The sequence below is a fragment of the Manihot esculenta genome, chromosome 2 (genome assembly GCF_001659605.2).
Source record: "Manihot esculenta cultivar AM560-2 chromosome 2, M.esculenta_v8, whole genome shotgun sequence".
Classification (NCBI taxonomy): Eukaryota; Viridiplantae; Streptophyta; class Magnoliopsida; order Malpighiales; family Euphorbiaceae; genus Manihot; species Manihot esculenta.
This window is the reverse complement of record NC_035162.2, coordinates 34,349,102-34,369,380: the sequence shown is the minus strand read 5'-3', so window position 1 is coordinate 34,369,380 and position 20,279 is coordinate 34,349,102. Positions and strand designations below refer to the sequence as shown.

The following is a 20,279-nucleotide window of genomic DNA, read 5'->3' as shown; positions in this document are numbered from 1 at the left end:
ATTTTAATCAAAAAAATTTTAAAAGCACTCTATTTATTAAATTTTATTTTGATCTCCAAAAAATTATAGAGTAAAAACTCAAGTTATAAATTTCCAACTTTCATCCTATTTGAATTGTTGTAATCTTTAATTTAAAATCTCTCATATGATAGAAAATTATTTTAGAAAATACTCCATATATCAAATTTCATTTTGATTCTCAAAATTTTTTTTCTTAAAAACAAGCCAGACTTATAAGTTTTAAAATTTAAAACCATACAATTAATTAATTAAAATTTACAATATATAAACTAAAAATTATCTTTTAGTCTCTTTCTTCAAGTATATTTCTAAATTTTGTACTTTTAATTTTTAAATATAAAATAATTCTATTTATTTAAATTATGGGTCAAACTCACATAAACACTTCTAAAATTAATTAGCAGCATAATAATTATTTATTAGCATCAAAATTAACATTAGAACACTTAGAACCAATTTTTTATATACCAAAAAATATTTATTTTATTTAAATCAACTTATTTCGTAATTATTTTATTTGATTTATTTTAAAAAAATATATTAATTGATATCTTTCGTTATTTTTTAACTGTAAATTTTAAAAATATACAAATCAGTGGAAAAAATAAAATGAAATATTTCAGTATCTTAAAAATAGAAATTAGATTATATAGAAATAAGGAACGATAATTCCTATGTTTTGATTTCTTAGGTTAGAATGGTAAATCCTTAAATACGGAAACCAAATTGTATGAGGAAATAAAAATGAAAAAAAAAAAGTTTTCTAAATATAAATAAGAGAAAATTATTAAGTAGTTTCTATTTATGGAAAAGTATATATATAATATTTCGAATTAAAAAAATATATTAAAATATTTTTATAATTTTAAAATATCTATTAAAAGATCTATTTATTTATTATAGACATTAGATAAACGAAAAAAATATAAAATGACTTTATATAATTATGTAGGATATTTATACATTTTTTAAAAGAAATAATTTTTTTGTAAAAAAAATTCTTTTAGTGTTAAAAGTAATGAAAAAAAGTGTTTCAATCTAACGGAATTTCTTAATAGATTTTTTAAAATTATAAAAATATTTTTAATACATTTTTTAAAACCCAAATTAATTAATTTTTCCATACAACAAAAACTAAATAATAATTTTTTTCTAATAATAAAGAGAATTCCATTCAATTTATTTTTATTTCTAAGTTAATTTTTAGCTGATAAACTGGGATGTTAAAAATGCAAAATTGACGATTTATTATTTGAAGATTAATATTTTATTATGTTAAAAATGCAAAATTAATGATTTTATTTTGCTAAAGACGTTCAATTAATTTTATTTTAACATAAAAAGAACTACTATTTAATTTCTGTATCATCAAATTAAAATATTTTTAAAATTTTAAAAATTTATTTATTGATCACTGTCACGTGTGTACAACTTTCCGGGAGATTGGTGTGTTTTACTTCCTTTTACAAGGGAAGTAAATTAGTCTTCCCAACCCTAATAACTTTTAAGTTATTTTTCTTACTTCCAATTTTACCCTTTTTGTATTAAGGTACTTAGGTGAATATTAGTGAAAAATATAAGTCATGTTTGTTGATAAACAATAATGTGTGAATAATTTTATGCTATAATTTTATATTGATTATATATATATATATTTAAATAAAAAATAAATTAAATTAAATATAAATATATTTATATTTTATGACAATTTTTATTATTATTATCATAAAAAATTAAATATTAATTATTATGTGAATTGAATATTTACTTCTTAAAATTTGAGTATTTAGTCAATATTTTCTTTACTAAATTAAATATTATATACATATTTGGAGTAGGTTATTTATATCATTTTTAGTCCTTTTATATTAATACCATGGAAATAACTTTCCTGAAATTGTACTTTTCAAAAAATTAACTTTCTTAAAAATAGGCTAATTTGAACTAAACAAGGCCTAAATAGTGTTTTTTTTTTTTCTCCTAACTTTACTGAAAGTTGATGGGCTTAGCTCAATCTTTTTTCACGGAGGCATAACTAGTTAATAACATGCTACCCTTTTTTACTTTTATCTGGAAGATAGAAATTCATAGATGAAACCATCAAGGTAGCATGAAATTTGATACAAAATCCATCTGACCTCCTACTTAATCCTAAAGAAAATGAACATCCTTCCAAATGACAAAATCATAAGACCATCACAGTTGCAGGAGTTTCATGATGTTTAGATAACCAATAAATAGCGTAAGATGGCACCACGACAAGAAAACTAGATTTCTGATTTATCGACCTTATCTTCTCCGGGAAGCTCGGTTAAACATCTCTTTTATGTTGAGAGATTCTGTCTCCACTTTAATCTTCTTAGCTTGTTTCCCAGTTCTCTTTGTTTTACTGTCAGTCTTAACCTTGTCCTGTTTAAGATATGTAAGTCAATAATCTATCAACAGTTGGCATGAACACATTCTGTAGGGCATTCAAGCAGTCGGTTTGGTTCAAAAATGAAATCCTAATAACAGAAATAGACAAAAATAAAGCTGAACTATGGAGGAAATCGAACACAACCTATTATAAATCATATCAAACTGAACCAATAACCTAAATATTTCAATTTAGTTTGGTTCAGTTTTAGGTTTCCAAAAATTCAGTTTTTTGGACTCAGATTTTTTTATTTGAACTTGCATATAATTGGGCTGAGCACTCCTAAAAGTAAGACTGAAACAGAATATAGATAATGCAGAAACCCATACTAAAGGCACAGAATTCATAAGGAAGGATGCAACCACCATTCTGTTTAAATTCTTTTTAAGAGCAAAAAATTACATCAACTGCATGCGATACAAATCATAAACTTACCAATACTAAAATATTTTTAAAAATTCACGTTTTTCAAGTAATTTTAGAAAAGGAAATGAACATAAATTCTTGTCTATACCTGTAACAGACCAGAAGATGCTGGGGAATTTTCAGCAGCTGTCGAACAAATTTCAGTACCTGGTTCTTTACTTGTTGCCTCCAGTAAATTCAATCTGCAATCAAGTTCCATTTAGAGAGATAAAAGCAAACAATTCAATAGGAGTTTATCATATAATCTTCCCAAAGCTCATTAATTATAGAAAGTAATCAAGTCTTTAATGCAATACTTCAAATTATGACACAAAAGCTTCAACCAGGGCTCATCCTTCAAGTACTCCCCCAATATTGTGACAGCATCAGTCACTGCATAGGTAAAACAGCTCAATTAATGACAAGCAAAGATTTCCTTGATCATCCACAGATATTTGATCTTTTGATGTCTTAAATTTTAGACTTGTTAAATTTTTGGGGCGCCTCCCATCTGTAGGTCCTCTGTGCATAGGTTGCACATTATTTTTGCTGTTTTAATTTCAGTGCTTTATTACTGAACTAAAAATATAAAAAACCAACCGGTATCACAAGAACACAGTTCTCAGCCTCTTGATGTCAATACAGTAACACAACCCTCTTTGTGAAAAGTGTTGGAAATTGGAATGCAGCTAGTCCGACGAGTCCACTAGCATAAAAGAAAAAATTAAAACCACAAACAAGTGCTGGCAAACCAAACCAAAAACACTTGTTTGGTGATGGGCAGCCAAGTTCAGCCAGTAGCTCGGCCAATTTATTGAACCGCATGCCTAGCCATGATTCTTAACAAAAAGGTTGAGGCCATGTAAGGGGAGAAGCAGGGGTTGACTAGGGTAAACATAGTGGATGGGCATACAAGTAACACTCATGTGGCAATCATGAATCATCCAAGGAGTGAAGCTGAATACCCTAAGTGTGCTTGATGTACATTTTCACAACAGAAAAAATGAAACAATGCAATAAGTGCCCCAAAAAATCAGCAATTTATTACTCCATTTTCATAGTTTTTGGCCAGAAAATGCACATCTATGCTTGTTGGGTAGGCATACTAGTTCCATGCATCAATGCATGCTATATTAAGTGGAATTGCTTTCATTATTTCTGGCCCCTGTCTATTCTTGGAAAGTTCAAGATCAACAACATGGGCTTGTTTACTTGTGGAGAATTTGGAGTAGTTTATACAAGCTAGATGATTAAGTTTTGTATTCATGGGTTCTACTGTTATAAATGGACAGCAAGAAACTAGTTTTCCAGCTTTTCAAAATTTAACTGAGATTTGGGAAACAACTTGAAGTTACATTCTACTTTTTTTTTAACAAATAAAAATTGTTTTCCAAATAGAAAACAGTTATTCTCACATGACCAAAATTATACTAAACTTTTCATAACTATTATTATTTAGAAAAATATTTATTAAAAGAACTAATCATATTATTACAAAATAAATAAACAACACATATTTAAAAAAAATGAAAAGTAAAATAACTTCTATATGTATTTTATACTGATTAATTTTATTATAAAATAATATGAAAATTTTTTTAACAAAATTTGAGGATTAAAATATTATTTTATATTATTGACAACTGAACAAGTTTTACTTTTTCTTCCTATTTTGATGGAAAAAAAAAAGTTATCTTAGAAAATATAAATGAAAAACAATACTATTTTCCGTAAGTAAACAAGCCCTATATTTTTCAAGGATTATGTTAAGTTCTCATGCTAAGGATCATGTGACTGGTTACAGCTGCAACAACTTTATCTTTGTGCTTGTTCCTGCCTCTACATGTGGCCTCTATGGTGATTGTTGAAAGAGCTCGTCTGAGCGAGCTACCAAAACCTCAAGACTCGTTTTCAAGAAGTAAGAGTCTCAAATCTCACAAGGAATTGTAATTAATTTCATTCATGCCTTCATTAATAATTATAATTCTCTTTATACTAAAGTGTTACGTGGAGGAATAGAAGTCCTACTTGTAATAGTCTTAAATAGATAATATCCTACTGATAAAAAGAATATTAATCCTAATCTGAAAGATCCTAATTTAAAAGTAATTAAATTCATGATACCATTTGAAGCTTTATCCCTTAGTTGTCTTTTGCTGCAATTTTTGTCTCCACAAGTCCCATGTCTTGATGTTTGTCGCTCTTCATGTCTCTTGTAGTGTTTGCCAATGAATACATCCATAACAGAGGTTGTGCCCAATCAACATCAGAATACCCAACCACCTTAAAGTGACATTTGTCTTCATACAACAGTCCTTGTCTTAGGACACTTTGGTATATCTAAGAATATGAATAATTACATCCTAACGACCATCACATGTGGTTTCAAGAAATTAACTAATCACACTAACAGCAAAGAAAATATATGGTCATGCGATTACGAGAAAATTGAACCTACAAATCTCTGACATCCACAAAGATCTTTTAAAGGCTCTCCTTGTCCATGAACAAGTTTAACATTTGCATCCATGGAGGTATCTACGAGTTTGCAACCTAGCATGCTAATTTCTTTTAGTATATTCAATGCATATTTTCTTTCCAAAATAGCAAAGCCAGTTTTGGATTGTGCCACTTTGACTCCCCAAAAGTATTTCAGTTTCTAAATCCTTGGTCTAAAAATGACCAAACAAATGTTGAGTTGAGAAATCCCATCTTGAACATTGCCTGATATGACAATGTTATCAACATAAACTACCAGATAGATGCACCTGCCATTGTTATGATGTCAATAAAATATTGAATTATCAGCTCACTTCGAGACATTCCAACATGCTGCTTTAATCCATATAGAGATCTACATAGTCGATGTGTTAAGCCAAACTCCCCTGCTTATGTTATGTATTATAGGAGAAAGAAGAGAAATGTAAAGAAAGAAAATATGTAATTAGTGTTGAGGGTAAACTGGGTATAGATTCATAAACTAGTTAGACAGCTGAAAGGTTGTTATCCTGCTGGGTTTCTGTTAGAAAAACAGTATATATGTGTGCAGCTTATTGTAGAGAGGCTATCAAAACACATTAATACATAATGTTCTTCTCCTTGCCTCTCTAATTTCTCTTTCTCACCTATTTCTTCTCCTTCTCATAATTCTTCTTCTTTCTCTCCCTTAAATTCCTTCTTAAGTGTTGTTTGGCAAACTGCTACAGTACAGTTGGTATCAGAGCTGTGTTTCCAAGTGGATAGTGTGTTGATAGAGTCGCAAAATGACTAGATTTGTAGTGGTGGGTGCCGATTTTGTTAGATTGGATAGGTTGGAGGAACAAATTAGAATTATGCAAGAAGAGTCCAGGAGAAATATGAAATTGCAGAGGGAAGAAATCAAGCAGAATGCTTTAGAGACTAAAAATACCATTATGGAGGAATTTGGATCTCTTTTTTCTGGAATTATAAATGACAAGGGAAAAGGGGTAGTCAATGAAGAAAGTGTGGCTAATGGGACTACTGTGAGTGCCGGGGGAAGGGGAATTCTACCCATACCCAAAGAAATTATACCAACAGCAAGGATCTGGTTCTGAGAGTGGAAATTCTGCTAAAAGAGTGTTTGGGTCTTTAGTTGATTCTAAAGATATGCAAAAATATCTCCCTAAAATTGAATTAATAACTTTTGATGGTAAAGAATCTAAAGTGTGGATGAGAAAATATATTAAGTATTTTGAAGTATACAAGGTCCCAAATGAGAAGGTAGGGATTGCTAGCTTATTTTTTATTGACCGAGCTTATGCTTGGTATCACAATTGGATTAAGGATAGCAGTCCTCATTCTTAGGAGGATTTTGCGAGGGAGTTGTGTGTGAGAATTAGGGATCAAGGATTAGAAGATATAGTAGAGGAATTTATAAAGATTAGACAAGAGGAAAGTGCAGAAGAGTACCAAGATAAGTTTGAAGATATAAGAATTAGAATGGAGAGGGTGATGCCTCGTTTAGGAGAAGCCTATTTTCTTTGTGGATTATCGAAGGTTTAAAGGATGAAATTAGACCATGGTTAGAATGCTAAAACCCATAGACCTTGCCCATACCATTGAGATCACTAGATTTCAAGAACAACTCTTAGTTTGTGCTAAGAAAATCAATTATTTCTCCAAAACCACTTAGTCTTATTTCAAGCCAAACACCTCCATTCAAAACCCATATTCATACAAATTCAGCCGAACAAACCAGACCTTTCCTTATCCACCAAAACCACCTGATTTGGAAGCAACAATTAATTCGAAAACAATCCCTGCAACCATCAAAACCCAATCAAACAGTAGCCAAACATCAGTAAATCAAACACAAACAAGACTACCCTCAACCCAAATCCAAGAGGAGTTAGGCAATCAAAACCTTACTATAGATGTGGAGAAAGGTATTTTCTAGGGCACCAATGTAAACAGAAGACCCTAATGGCCTTGCAAGGTGAGTAAGAAGATATGGTAGAAGGGGATGAAGAGTGGCATGATGTGTTAGGAGAAGAGAAAAAGGGATTCTTTATCAGTCTTCTTGTGATAACACTCCTTCATAGAATGGAGTTACCGAAATAAAAAATCGACATCTTCTTGAAGTAGCCAGAGCCCTCTTATTCCAAATGAAAGTACCTAAATGCTTTTGGATCGATGTTGTATCTACTGCTTATTTTTTGATCAATCGCATGCCCTCCTCCGTCTTTCATGGTGATATCCCTTATAACATTTTATTTTCCAATAAATCTTTGTTTCCTATTGATCCACGTATCTTTGGTTATACTTATTTTGTTCGTGATATTCGTCTATAGGTTACTAAATTGGATCCCAAATCACTCAAATGTGTCTTTCTTGGCTACTCTCAACTTCAAAAAAGGGTATCATTATTTTTCTCTTGATCTGAAGAATTTTGAAAAAATTTAGAGTATTCTTGTATTTCACTCTTAATCTTTACAATTTGATTTACATGACTATTTATACACAAAGAATTATATCTAAACAGGAAGTAAATAATTAAATAATAATTACAGAGATAATTAAGGAACCTAATCAAATCAAATCCCTAGAATCAGCTAGGATCAACAAATAAGTCAACACTCCCCCTCAAATTGGTGCAAAGATGTCGCACATGCCCAACTTGCAAATCAGATTATGGTAGATATTGTTGTTGAGCCCTTTAGTAAACACATCCACAAGTTGCCAGTGGAAGTCACATGAACTAGGCTCAAGACACCGTCTGTTAATTTTTCTTTAATGAAGAACCGATCAATTTCAATGTGCTTCGTCCGGTCATGTTGGACTGGATTTTATGTTATACTTATAGCAGCTTTATTGTCACAATACAAAGTTATCTTATATCTCTCGAGCAACCTCAACTCCCTCAATAAATTCTGCAACCATAAGAGTTCACACACACCTTGGGCCATTGTTCTGTATTCTGTTTCAGCACTTGACCGAGCAACAACACTTTGTTTTTTACTCCTCCAGGTAACAAGGTTCCCTCCCACAACTGAGCAATAGCCAAAGGCGGATCTCCTGTCATCGAGAGATTCTACCTAATCTGCATCTGTAAAAGCTTCAACTCGAAGGTGACCATGTTTGGAGTAAAGAAACTCTTTCCCTAGCGCAGACGTTACGTATCTCAAGATGCAAAGTACAGCCTGCATATGAGTCTCGCGAGGGTCATGCATGAATTGGCTGACTAAACTAACATCATAGGCTATATCCGATCGAGTGTGTGAGAGATAAATCAACCTTCCTACCAATCTCTGGTATCTTCCAATATCCATGGACTCACCAGTTCCTGCTTCCAGTTTGTGATTACTTTCAATGGGAGATTCTGTTGTTTTACACCCCATCGTACAAGTTTCTTCTAAAAGATCCAAAATGTACTTTCTTTGGGAGATGAAAATTCCTTGTTCTGATCTAGCCACCTCGATACCTAGGAAATATTGCAATTTTCCTAGATATTTGATTTCAAATTCCTGAGTCAACCTCTTTAGTTGAGCCATTTCCTTTGTCATCACCTGTCACCACTATATCATCAACATACACAATAAAAAGGGTGATCTTACCCTTGTGATGTTTGATAAACAGAGTGTGATCAGTATTGCTTTGTTGATAACCAAAGGACATCATGGCTCTACTAAACCTGTCAAACCAAGCTCTGGGAGATTGTTTTAGCCCATACAAAGCCTTTTTTAACCTGCACACCTTTCCTTGTGTCTTCTCATCAGCGAACTCAGAAGGAATTTCCATGAACACTTCTTCCCCTAAATCTCCATGAAGGAAAGCATTCTTCACATCAAACTATTGTAAGTCTCAATCCAAGTTGGCTGCACAAGATAACAGAACTCTGATTGAGTTCATTTTTGCAACTGGGGCAAATGTCTCTTGGTAATCCACTCCATAGGTTTGGGTGGATCCTTTAGCAATCAATCTGGCCTTAAACCGTTCAATTGTGCCATCGGCTTTGTGTTTCACTGTGAATACCCATTTACAACCAACGAGTTTCTTTTCAAGTAGGAGAGTGACAAGCTCCCATGTCTCATTTTTAGCCAATGTTTTCATCTCTTCAATCATTGCTCCCTTCCATTTAGGATCTGCAAGAGCTTTCTTCCAATCCTGTGGAATAGACAAGGCAAAGGCTCTATAGGAAGGAAACAAGGATTCATACGAAATAAAGTTAGAAATAGGGTGTTTAGTACAAGATCTGACCCCTTTTCTTTGTGCAATAGGTTTATCTAAGTCATTGGAGCATTCAAGAGTTGTGGGTAACTCACCATAAGAAGATTCTTGATTGGGTAACTCACCAGAAGAAGATTCTTGACTCTGAGTAGACTGCATATTGGCTTCTTCTGCCTTGTATTCTTGATTGGGTAACTCACCAGAAGAAAATTCTTGATTCTGAGTAGACTGCATAATGGCTTCTTCTACCTTGTCTCTCCTCGAATACCTTCTCAAATCTAGCTTGTCCAAACGACCAGTTCTCTCTTCCTGATTGGACATCTCCCCCTGTCTACTAGAACTCAAACTCTCTAGTTGAACCATATCATTTAGAATCATAGAATTCAGGATCACTTCTTGCTCATTATTCTCCCCCTAAAGAGATGAGTGGGTGGTACTGAAGTAGGGTTCAATTTCTCGGAAGGTAACATCCACACTGACTAAGTATATTTCCTAGAGGGAGGGTGATAACACTTGTATCATTTCTGTGTCAGAGAATACCTAACAAACACACATTTAAGGGCAGGGCCTTGGGATCCAATTTCCCTGTCGTCCTAGCATGGACAAAGCAAACACACCCAAATACTTTTGGTGGAACAACGTATGAATTCTTACCTCATAGAACCACCAAAAGACTCATAACGTCAAGGGCCTTGAGAGGCATTTTATTGATAAGCAGATACAAGGATTGCATCTCCCCAATATGCTTTGGGTAGGTTCATGGTGAACATAAGAGATCGAGCTACCTCCAATAGATGCCTATTTTTCCTCTCAGCAACGCTATTTTGAGTACTAGTATAAGGACAACTAGTCTGGTTACTATCTCATTACTCTCCAAATAAGCAAAAAATCTACTATCCATGTATTCTCTTCCATTGTCAGTCCTCAAAATTTTCACCTTAGTATCAAATTGAGTACAAATCATCTTATGAAAGGATTGAAAATAAGAAAAAACATCACTTTTAGCTTTAATCAAATAAACCCAAGTCATTCGAGTGCAACAATCAATAAATTAACAAACCATCGATTACTAGATAAGAAGACAGTTTGAGTAGGCCCCCAAACATCAGAATGAATAGTCGGAAAAGGAAACTTTTATTATGACTCAAAGGATAAGATGTCCTAGTGTATTTAGCATACTTACAAGCATCACAAAATAGAGAACCAAACTGAGTTCTAGCAAACAAATTAGGATAAAGTTTTTCTAAGACAAAAAATGATGGATGCCCTAACCGCCTATGCAACTGTATTATTTCTTGATTGACATCCTTATTTTCTCCAAAACAGGCTTGAAATATCGAAGACTCTAGATCACCCTCCAACATGTATAAGCCATCATGCAGCCTACCATTGCCAATCCTTTTCCCTGTGCGAAGATCTTGAATAACACAATGATCAGGAAAGAATTCAATTTTACAGTTAAGGGTATTGGTAATAGTACTGACAGGTAAAAGGTTGACAGGAAAGTGGGGAACATGGAGGACATATGATAATTTAATATTGGATGTATAAATAACAGAACCTATTCCGGATATAGGAGTAAAAGATCCATCAATAATTCTGACACTATATTTGGTTAGAGAAGGAAAATAATTGAGAAAGCCTTTAGAAGAGCCTGTCATGTGTCTATTCGCACCAGAATCGATAATCCATAGAATATTATTAAGAGAGGAAGCATTACCTGACTTTACAAAGTTAGATGTAGCACTGGAGGATGAGTAATCAGAGTTAGAAATCGAGACTCTTTTACCTTCTGCCATCGAGACCCTTCTGCCATCAAGACCCTTTTTCCTTCTGCCATGGTAAAGGTTTATGAACTGTGACAGAATAAGAGGTATCCAAGGTTGTATACACAAGAGAGCCCAATCGATTTACCAAAAAACCGGGTAGCAGCACGGGAAGGCCAGAAAGATGGTCGGAATTGTCGCCGAAGTGATCGGAGCGGCGAAGCAGCGTCCGGCGTCGGAGCTGGACAATCGGCCAGCGACAGTCCGGCAATTCTCCTAGTGCCGGCGGTGAGAGGAGAAAAGGCTCCTAAATGGGTTAGTACCAAAATGGTAGATCTAGGATTTTGAAACCCTAAAGAGGAAAAATTGAATTTGAGCCCTAAAATTAGGAAAAGGCTCTGATACCATGAAGAATTTAGGAAAAATTTAGAGTATTCTTATATTTCACTCTTAATCTTTACAATTTGATTTTACACAAAGAATTATATCTAAATAGGAAGCAAATAATTAAATAATAATTACAGAGATAATTAAGGATCCTAATCAAATCAAATCATATCCCTAGAATCAGCTAGGATCAGCAAATAAGTCAACATTAATCGGTACCTTGTGTCTGCTGATGTAACATTCTTTGAATCCATTCCGTTCTTTCCGCCATCATCTGTTTATGATACCTAAGGGGAGGAAGATGACCTCTTGTTATACATTGTTTGCTCTCTAGCTCCTCAGACTCTTCCTGCACCTGCCACTCATGTGCCAGGTCGCCCTCCCATTTATCATGTTTATTCTAGACGCTTAAAAGACTCTAATTCGCTCCGCTACTAGCTTCTTCATCGACAAATCCTGCTCCCATCGATTCTTCACTGTCTGATTTAGATTTGCTCATTGCTCTTCGCAAAGGTAAATGTACTTGCACTCATCCCATTTCGTCTTTTGTCTCTTATGATCAATTATCCTCTTCTTCTCGTTGTTTTCCCACTACTTTAGATTTTATTCCAGTCTCCAAAACTATTATTGAGGCTTTATCCCATTCTGGTTAGTGTGCTGCAACGGAAGAGAAAATGATGGCCCTAAACACTAATGGTACTTGGGAGTTGATGTCCTTGCCCCCAAGAAAGCGGGCTATCGAATGTAAATGGGTGTTTACAGTGAAAGTAAACCCTGATGGATTTGTTGCTCGCCTCAAACTTATGGCGTTAACTATTCTAATACATTCTCTCCAGTTGCCAAACTCGCATCTGTTTAATTGTTTATTTCCTTAGCAGAAGACAATGAGACATTTGCAGATCCTGAAATGTACAGATGATTAATTGACAAGCTGAATTATTTGACGGTGACTCATCCTGATATTGCATATTCAGTTAGTGTAGTAAGTCAGTTTATGTCCTCTCCTACTGTTGCTCTCAGTGGAATGCTCTGGGATAGATTATTAGCTACTTGAAAGGGGCTCCAAAACGAGGTCTCTTCTATGGTAACCATGGGCCCTCAAATATTGAATGCTTTTCTGATATTGATTGGGCAGGCTCAAAGGTTGATAGGAGGTCAACCACTGGATATTATGTTCTTGTGGGAGGTAACTTAATCTCATGGAAAAGTAAGAAGCAAAATTTAGTCTCTCGTTCCAGCACGAAATCTGAATATCGAGCCATGGCACAAGCCGTATATGAAGTCTTGCGAGTGCGTCAACTGTTGGAAGAGATTGGGTTCACAAATTCGCTACCTGCTAAGTTGTGGTGTGATAATCAAGTAGCTATCCACATTGCCTCCAATCCAGTATTTCATGAGAGGATTAAACACATCAAGATTGACTGCCACTTCGTTCGTGAGAAAGTCCAATAAAAGATAATCTCAACAGGACATATCCGAACTGGAGAACAACTAGGAGACATCTTCACTAAAACTCTAAATGGGACTCGAGTTTATTATATATGTAATAAGTTGGGCATGATTAACATCTATGCTCCAACTTGAGGGGGAGTGTTATAGGTTATAGGAAGTGAATATTGATAGATATATTAGTTACTTAATCTTAGAGATTACATGATCATAGACTTGATTTCCTTTTCTTTTTAGATATGATCTCTCATGTATAAATATGTTATAATCTCTATTGTAATAGATAACAAAAATTACCTTTCTACAAAAAGATCTCCAATGTCATTTTTCTAACACCCAAATTCCAAAGAGAAAAAACAACATTGAAGGCTATTATTTTGTCTTGAAAGAAGATGAGAGAACCAAAGGATGGGTTAGGTCTAGGATGAAAATCGCCTACATCAGACGAGTCTTCCGATGCAAGATCCAAAGAGAATCGGCAAAAGTCTTATGTGCCAGCACGTGTGGTGGCGTCAGAAACCTTATTGGTGGCACATGGTGGTCAACGACAAGGTTTCTAGCAACGAGGTTGTTGGACAATAGTTGCAGGTCATCTATGCTACTCCTGAGCATGGTTTTAAATCGCGGTCGCGGCCACATTCGCGGTCGTGGTCGCGGGTAACGGAAACATACCTGTAACGGCCGTAACGTAACGGTAATGGCCTGGCGCTACGCAAATTTTTTTAAAAAAATTGCAAAGTTCATAAATAAAATGATATTGATTAGATTTAATTTAGAACAATGTATACAAATGCATAATAAACATAAATATATAAAATATAGATTATTTAATTTAAGTTAAATATCATATAATTTAAAATAAGAAAAATCAATATAATCTTTATAGATCGAGTAAACTAATAGCTCAAAATACAATTTTAACTCAAAACTAATACTTTAATCCACAAAAACTTATAAAAAGAAGGGAAAAAAAAAACAACAATTAAAAACTAAAATAGATAAAATTTAACTAACTTTTTAGAAGAAATAAGCTTGGAAATAGAGTAATTTATAATGGATCTAAGTTTATATGAGAAATATGCAGGGAAAATTGAAATTTGAAAGAGAAAGGGAAGAGAAAACTTAAAAAATATAGTCTTTGAAGCCGTTGAAAAGTGTAGAAACTAATGAAAATGAGAATAGGGAGCAAAAGATAAAAGATATAAAAGAATTTTAATTATTGGTAACGGCCGTTACCGTTACGTAACGGTGGGTAATGGTAACGGCGTAACGGCCGTTACGCCTACAAATCAGGAGGGGCCGTTATATAACGAGATAACGGGTAACGGCCTCCCCCAAAACCCGTTATATAACGTAACGGCCGTTATTTAAAACCATGCTCCTGAGGTGGATGGTGAGATTTAGAAGTCACCATGCACCTGCCTAAGATAGAGAAGCTCTCTTGTTCCTAGACCCAAAGGTTAGAAAGATGATGCAGTGTTCACTTCCATGGCTCTAATACTATATAGAAATTAGAAGAAGAAAAAGATTAATTAGGGTTTAAAGGAAAGCTTGATTATTCCCTCAAGCCCTTTGGGAACATATACAGTTTACTTGTTTACATGTAAGGACAAATGCACAATTACAACATATAAAACAGCCCTAAATAATCTCAACATATCTAAATAAAATTGGAAAAAAACTAAGTCCTAGATTGAATAGGAAAACTAAATACACCCAATAGCAAAATCTCACCAAAATAGGAAGACAAGTGGATCTGAATGGGCAGTCTTGACATCTCTCCCATCTTAGGCCAGTAAGAAACAAACATTAGACATGTTTCTAAGCTCAATTATACACCAGAGGCATGTTTCTTATTGGCCAGCACCATGTCAAAAACAATATTCGAAAATACTTATTTAGTTATAATGTCAAAATATCATTTGAAGTTTATTAGAATCTAGCAAGAGTGTCAAAAGACAATCAATATGTTTTCATATCAGCTAGCATTATCCCCAGGCTTAATTGCTAGAATCCAGTTTGTCATGTCATGCTTAAGCATTATTTCTAGCCCTTCTCAATGGAAAAAGGTTCAACTATTTGTCAAATGAGATTAAGATCTGCCAAGCTCACCCTTTGCCACTATTAGAATGAGTATGCAGTAATTGACTGGATTGGAGGCTTTGCTAGAAAGATTTACCTACAAACATGCCTAGTAGCTAATTATGGGGCCTAAGTCCTAATTGATGGTCTTAACCTACCATATGATTGGGCATAACTCATCTCTTGTTGAACTCAATGCCCAAGCAACAGTAATGCGAATTCCAGCTTTTATCCATATTTCGGGTCACCTTGTGTTTTTTTTTTTAATTGCTGCCTAATATTTGCATTCGCATAGGTAGACAAATTTCACCAAATATACACTGGCTATGACATCACCAGCAAGAAGATATTGTTTCCTATCATCAGCTTCAACCCAATGCATAGGGTTCAATGAATAGGTTTCTACATTTTCTAATTAAATTAAGCTCCCTCTTAAGAAAAAGAAAAGAAAGAATTAAGAATAGGGTTATAAGTTGTTTCAAATTACTAACTTACATGTACTCTTCTCATCTTGAGCAGCATAGTTTTTGTCCAATGAGGGTAGAGCCTGTTTTAATTGGCAGACCTGCATTTAAAATCACTTGAGAACATTAAAACCATATGAAAGCTCCATCTTATGCAACTCATATGCAGTTCAACATAAATTAGTAAGGATGTGTACCAATAATGCTGAAAACTAATTATAGTAATTGAAGATCAACAGAGAGCAACAAAGTTCAATAAATGGACAAAGTAAACAGGTAAATAAATCAGATAAGATATCAAGATATGAGGAATGAAAAAGCAAAAAAAATTCCTTTCTCATAGAATCAGGCTCTACCACATCAAACAACATAAATATCAGAAAATTTTTCATCCCTGAAAATTGGTTACATGACTAAAGCTTTACGGTAAAATTCCTTGCAGTAAGTTAAGTCTAAGCAGATATAGACAGACCTTGCAAGACAACCAAGACAACACCTTTGAATCATCAAGGCGAAAAAACTTTGAAGAGCCAATTTCTGCACATAAAAATAGAGAGAGAAAAAGAGATAATAGAAGAAGAAGATGGTATCATCAGATAATATCCAATTAAAACTATGTTAAACAGTATTTAAATACATTGTTCTAAGTTAAATTATTGCTTCCAATTCAAAATACAGTTCTAACATGTTAAGTTACACAATGTCCTTGTACTAAAGTTGATCTTTTCTTATTGATTGAGATCCCAACATCATGGACTGTGGACATATTTTAACTGGTTAAAATTTTCTAAGGATGAGAATCATTCTTTCTAACCACTAAAGTATGCATCACTTATCAATATTCTAAATTCAGACAATGCAACCAGATTTCATATTTTTCATCTTTTAGCATCAGTGATTCAGTTGCAAATCCAATCTATCATGACATGTCACATGGTAAGACAATTTAGAAACAAACATCTTATCATAGGATAACATGAATTAGCCAATAAATTTACATATTTTCTTTATCATTTGCCATAGACTGATAGATATAGTCGCCAACCTTTTATCTCACAAACTACTTGCATGCAATTCTCTGCAATGGACATTAAACGGTGATATCCAGGATAGCCATCAACAAAGATTATCTCATCTAATTGTCTGAACTTCCCAGGATCATCCCCCTTCTGCATATCAATAAAAGTAAAAGTTAATTCAAACTAGAAGGTCGTCAAATAGTAATTCCTTGTGAACATACTGAAAAACCAGAGAAACTAGATAGACTAGTTATAGGGCCCATACATCACTGTAAGTTTGCATTTGTTTTTTCCACTACAAAGTCAGATAAAATGATCAACAGGATTCTCAAGATGAAAGAAATCCATAAACCAGGGATGAAAATTAATTGAAGAATCAGTATTACTGTTATTGTCTTTGCGATTAACTTTAAATGAAGCACCAGAAATGACAAGTGCACCTTCATCCGAGCTTGCTCAAAAATAGGCAACAAAATGAAGACAGGATCAACTGGAGTGGCAGAATATAGGCGCCCATCTGAACAAAAACAGTTGGCGAGGGATAAAATAAGCAAACATACACAAAGAAGACCAATTGACTGATTATCACTACAGTTGAAGTGAATGGGAGAGAATAAGTATCTATATTCCATAAAACATATATAAATAATAACCATGTAGACTGTATTATCAATTATATTGAATTGACCAAAATGTGCCTCTATTTTCCTAAAACTAGAAAGTGGGGACCTTTGTCTTCTTTTGACTGATGACACTAATGAACAGTAAAAGTTGTTTAATCAGTATTTTAATGCCTTAAAATAAAAAATTGAGAGTGGTTTCCATAATATATTAGTATTACAGCCAATTAACTGGAATTTAAATAGTGAGGTAACTGGATATACAGAAGAGACAATAAATGATGTATCAATTTATAGGGACTATTGTCATCATATCTTGCACTAAAAAATTTCATGATCTATAATCTAGCATCAAGTATTGTTTACTATTTATGCAAGATGAATCATTTTGTGAAATCAAACAGAAGAATGAAATCTCTGGCTTTTCAAAAAATGAAAAGACAATCTCAGGTAATTGAGTAGAGAAAAGATAACAGCTAAATTTGCTTTTCCTTAGTTACCCTTTTTTCACCAGAAGAACAACAACATAAATAGCAACAAAAGCTTCTCATTGGCATATTTGATACATATTCAATTATTCTTTATTCAGATGAACTATCTACCTTCACAAACATAATCCCCTAGAAACCAAGATGTGTAGGATTGCTTGAACCAGTGAAGTTCTTGGAGCACTCCATTGATGAGAAGATAGCATGTTGCCTTTCCTGCTATGCAATAGAATAAGTTTCATGGCACATCCTACATGACGTCCATAATAAAGAACAATATATTTTGTTGAAACTTGAAATTTTGATCAATGTGTAAAACCCAAGTGCAACCATCATGTGTATATTGCATTACCTGATTTTGGATGTTGAAGTGACAAAAAATGTCCTACACCATTTTCAATTGCACCTTTACAAGGCAAGAGGATTAGTTTTGTTTCATGGGAAAGAAATATGAAGGCAAAAAAGGGGCAAAACCAGGAATTTACTAGGCGCAATGAGAAGACGAGTTTCATCCATGCCTTCCCACCAAGCCATTTCAACCTTCCATCAGCAACCAATAAAAAATTTCACAAGATTGTAGAAATAAATAAAAAACTAAATAAAGGAGAGATGCAAAGTCATCACATGGAGCAAGGAAAGGAATTACAAAGACAAAGCAACTACAATTGCAACTAAAAATAAATCAATCACTTTTCTGTAGAATTTGAGTTCCTTTTTTCCAATATAATAAAGTAGGAAAAGACATCACAAACAATTGTTACAACTGCGAACATAAAATTATAAAATTTCCCTCCCACTATCACTCCAAACTATTTTAACAGGAAACCATTTGCATAAAAAGAGAGGATTTTCATTCTATTGCTTTTATTAGACTTAACTCTTTGACTGCACAACCATGTTTCCTATGGAATTTAAAAGGTTGTTTTTAAATAGCAAAACTTTATTTAGGGGTGATATAACTCTGTCAGGTTTGACTTACAACAATATGAAAAAGAATCTGCTTAATATAATGAGAAAGACGTTACTTGTACAATAATCAAACAAGATAAACAAGGACTAGCTTAAACAGATAATCAGATGCCATTAGATGTATGGAACCAAAAGGAATTATCAGGCAACTGAAGTAAGACAAGGAAATCAGTCTCTGCAGACCAAGAACTCTTGATACCCAAAACAAACAAACTGATACCCAAAAATGCAACTTCCTTCCGTGGTTCACATATTCAAATCAAAGTACATTATGCAACACCATAATAAAAACTATGAAGAATTAACACTAACAAATACAATGGATTCCAATCACTAACAATTACGAACAATTAGAATATCAATTTGGCAACAAGTATCAATGAACAAGTATGAAAGAGTATTTCAGAAAAAGGAACTTAGAATCGAATTCTATCTCACCCACAACACTCGAGATCAATTTCAGGCTTTGAACGTGGTTAAGTGTCGTCTGTCTGACCCGAGAGACTGCTATTATGAGAAATACAGTGCGTCTGGGGACTTGAGGCGGCAGCGGGACGAACAAAGCTAAGAGGTCGGTAGGCCAGGTGGGATCGGACTGAGGTTGAGGAGCTGTTGGGTATTTAGACAGGGAAAATTGATTGTGCAGTGAGTTATGAGAACGGGGATTTATGAATTCTGTCGGAATTGTAGTGGAGCTTTTATGAAGTGCGGCAAGAAGAGATCCGATGAAGTCGAGATTGGGTGCTTATGTAGCATTGTGGAGATGGAGAGCTTCAGTGACCTTTATTGGGTGGGCAACAAAAGGGGTAATGGATTCTGTGAACTAGTCTCGGTGGAGTGCCGCCGATGAGGAAACAAGCGGAGGAGGAGGTCCAGTAAGTGGGCTCGGTGCTAATTAGAAACTGCTGGGGTTGAAGATTAGTTCTGATATGGGATTCGATTGAAGGGGGAATGTGTGTGCAGGTGAGGAAATGGCGTATTGAAAGAAAACTGGTGGTCTGAGACGGGCAAGTTGAAATGTAGATTGGGCACTGAGTGATGGCGTGATGGAGGAACAGGGCGCTGGGTATATCCACTCTAAAGCTTTGTTTGGATGGAAGGAAATGGAGGGAAACTGAGAGAAAGAGAGGGAAAAGGATTGAAATTTTTGAAATATCTTTGTTTGGACTGGAAAAAAAAAACAAAAGAGAGGGAGAGAAGTGAAGACCAAATGAATGGAAAAAAAAAAAAACGAAATTACATTTTTGAATCAGATGTAAATGTCCCAAATTATTTTTCTCTTGAATGGTGGAAACCGGTGGAAAACAAGTGGAAAATGCTTAATGAAATAAGTTTAATTGACCCTTATATTTTTGCTCCTTAGATAAATAAGCCTATTTTAATTTCCTGGCCAAATAAACTTTTAAATTTTAATTTTAAGGTTAAATAAATTTTGATTTAATCAAATATTATATTTTAATAATAAAATATTATTATAATAAATATTATGTTTTAATAATAAATTTT

The 20,279-nt window shown here is 33.9% G+C and overlaps 1 protein-coding gene across 4 annotated transcripts; it reads right to left on the bottom strand.

The window, feature by feature from the left end:
- Window positions 1–2,057: 2,057 nt before the first annotated feature.
- On the bottom strand, window positions 2,058–19,955 carry LOC110610141 (ribonuclease H2 subunit B). 4 transcript variants are annotated; one of them, XM_021750011.2, is made up of 11 exons: window positions 19,212–19,955; window positions 18,290–18,344; window positions 18,157–18,210; window positions 17,919–18,023; window positions 17,083–17,213; window positions 16,723–16,846; window positions 16,150–16,214; window positions 15,709–15,778; window positions 3,160–3,235; window positions 2,952–3,045; window positions 2,058–2,430 (listed from the first exon to the last, which is right to left on the bottom strand). In XM_021750011.2, the coding sequence occupies exons 2-11, from the start codon at window positions 18,336–18,338 to the stop codon at window positions 2,311–2,313; spliced, it is 888 nt and encodes a 295-aa protein (XP_021605703.1). In that variant the 5' UTR covers window positions 18,339–18,344; window positions 19,212–19,955; the 3' UTR covers window positions 2,058–2,310. The 4 variants fall into 4 exon arrangements, with proteins under 4 accessions (XP_021605703.1, XP_021605706.1, XP_021605704.1 ...); XM_021750014.2 differs by having other exon boundaries at window positions 17,137–17,213; window positions 19,212–19,953; XM_021750012.2 differs by having other exon boundaries at window positions 17,919–18,020; window positions 19,212–19,953.
- Between the last annotated feature and the right edge of the window lie 324 nt (window positions 19,956–20,279).

What these genes read in the sequence shown, in the direction of transcription:
- LOC110610141 (XM_021750011.2), bottom strand. Translation starts at nt 18,338, where the DNA reads ATGGCTTGGTGGGAAGGCATGGATGAAACTCGTCTTCTCATTGCGCCT. An exon ending in TAATCGCAAAGACAATAACA is followed by an intron (nt 16,847 to 17,082) that starts GTAATACTGATT and finishes ATTGATATGCAG; the next exon opens with AAGGGGGATGATCCTGGGAA. An exon ending in TCAAGATGAGAAGAGTACAT is followed by an intron (nt 3,236 to 15,708) that starts GTAAGTTAGTAA and finishes TTACCTATGCAG; the next exon opens with TGACTGATGCTGTCACAATA.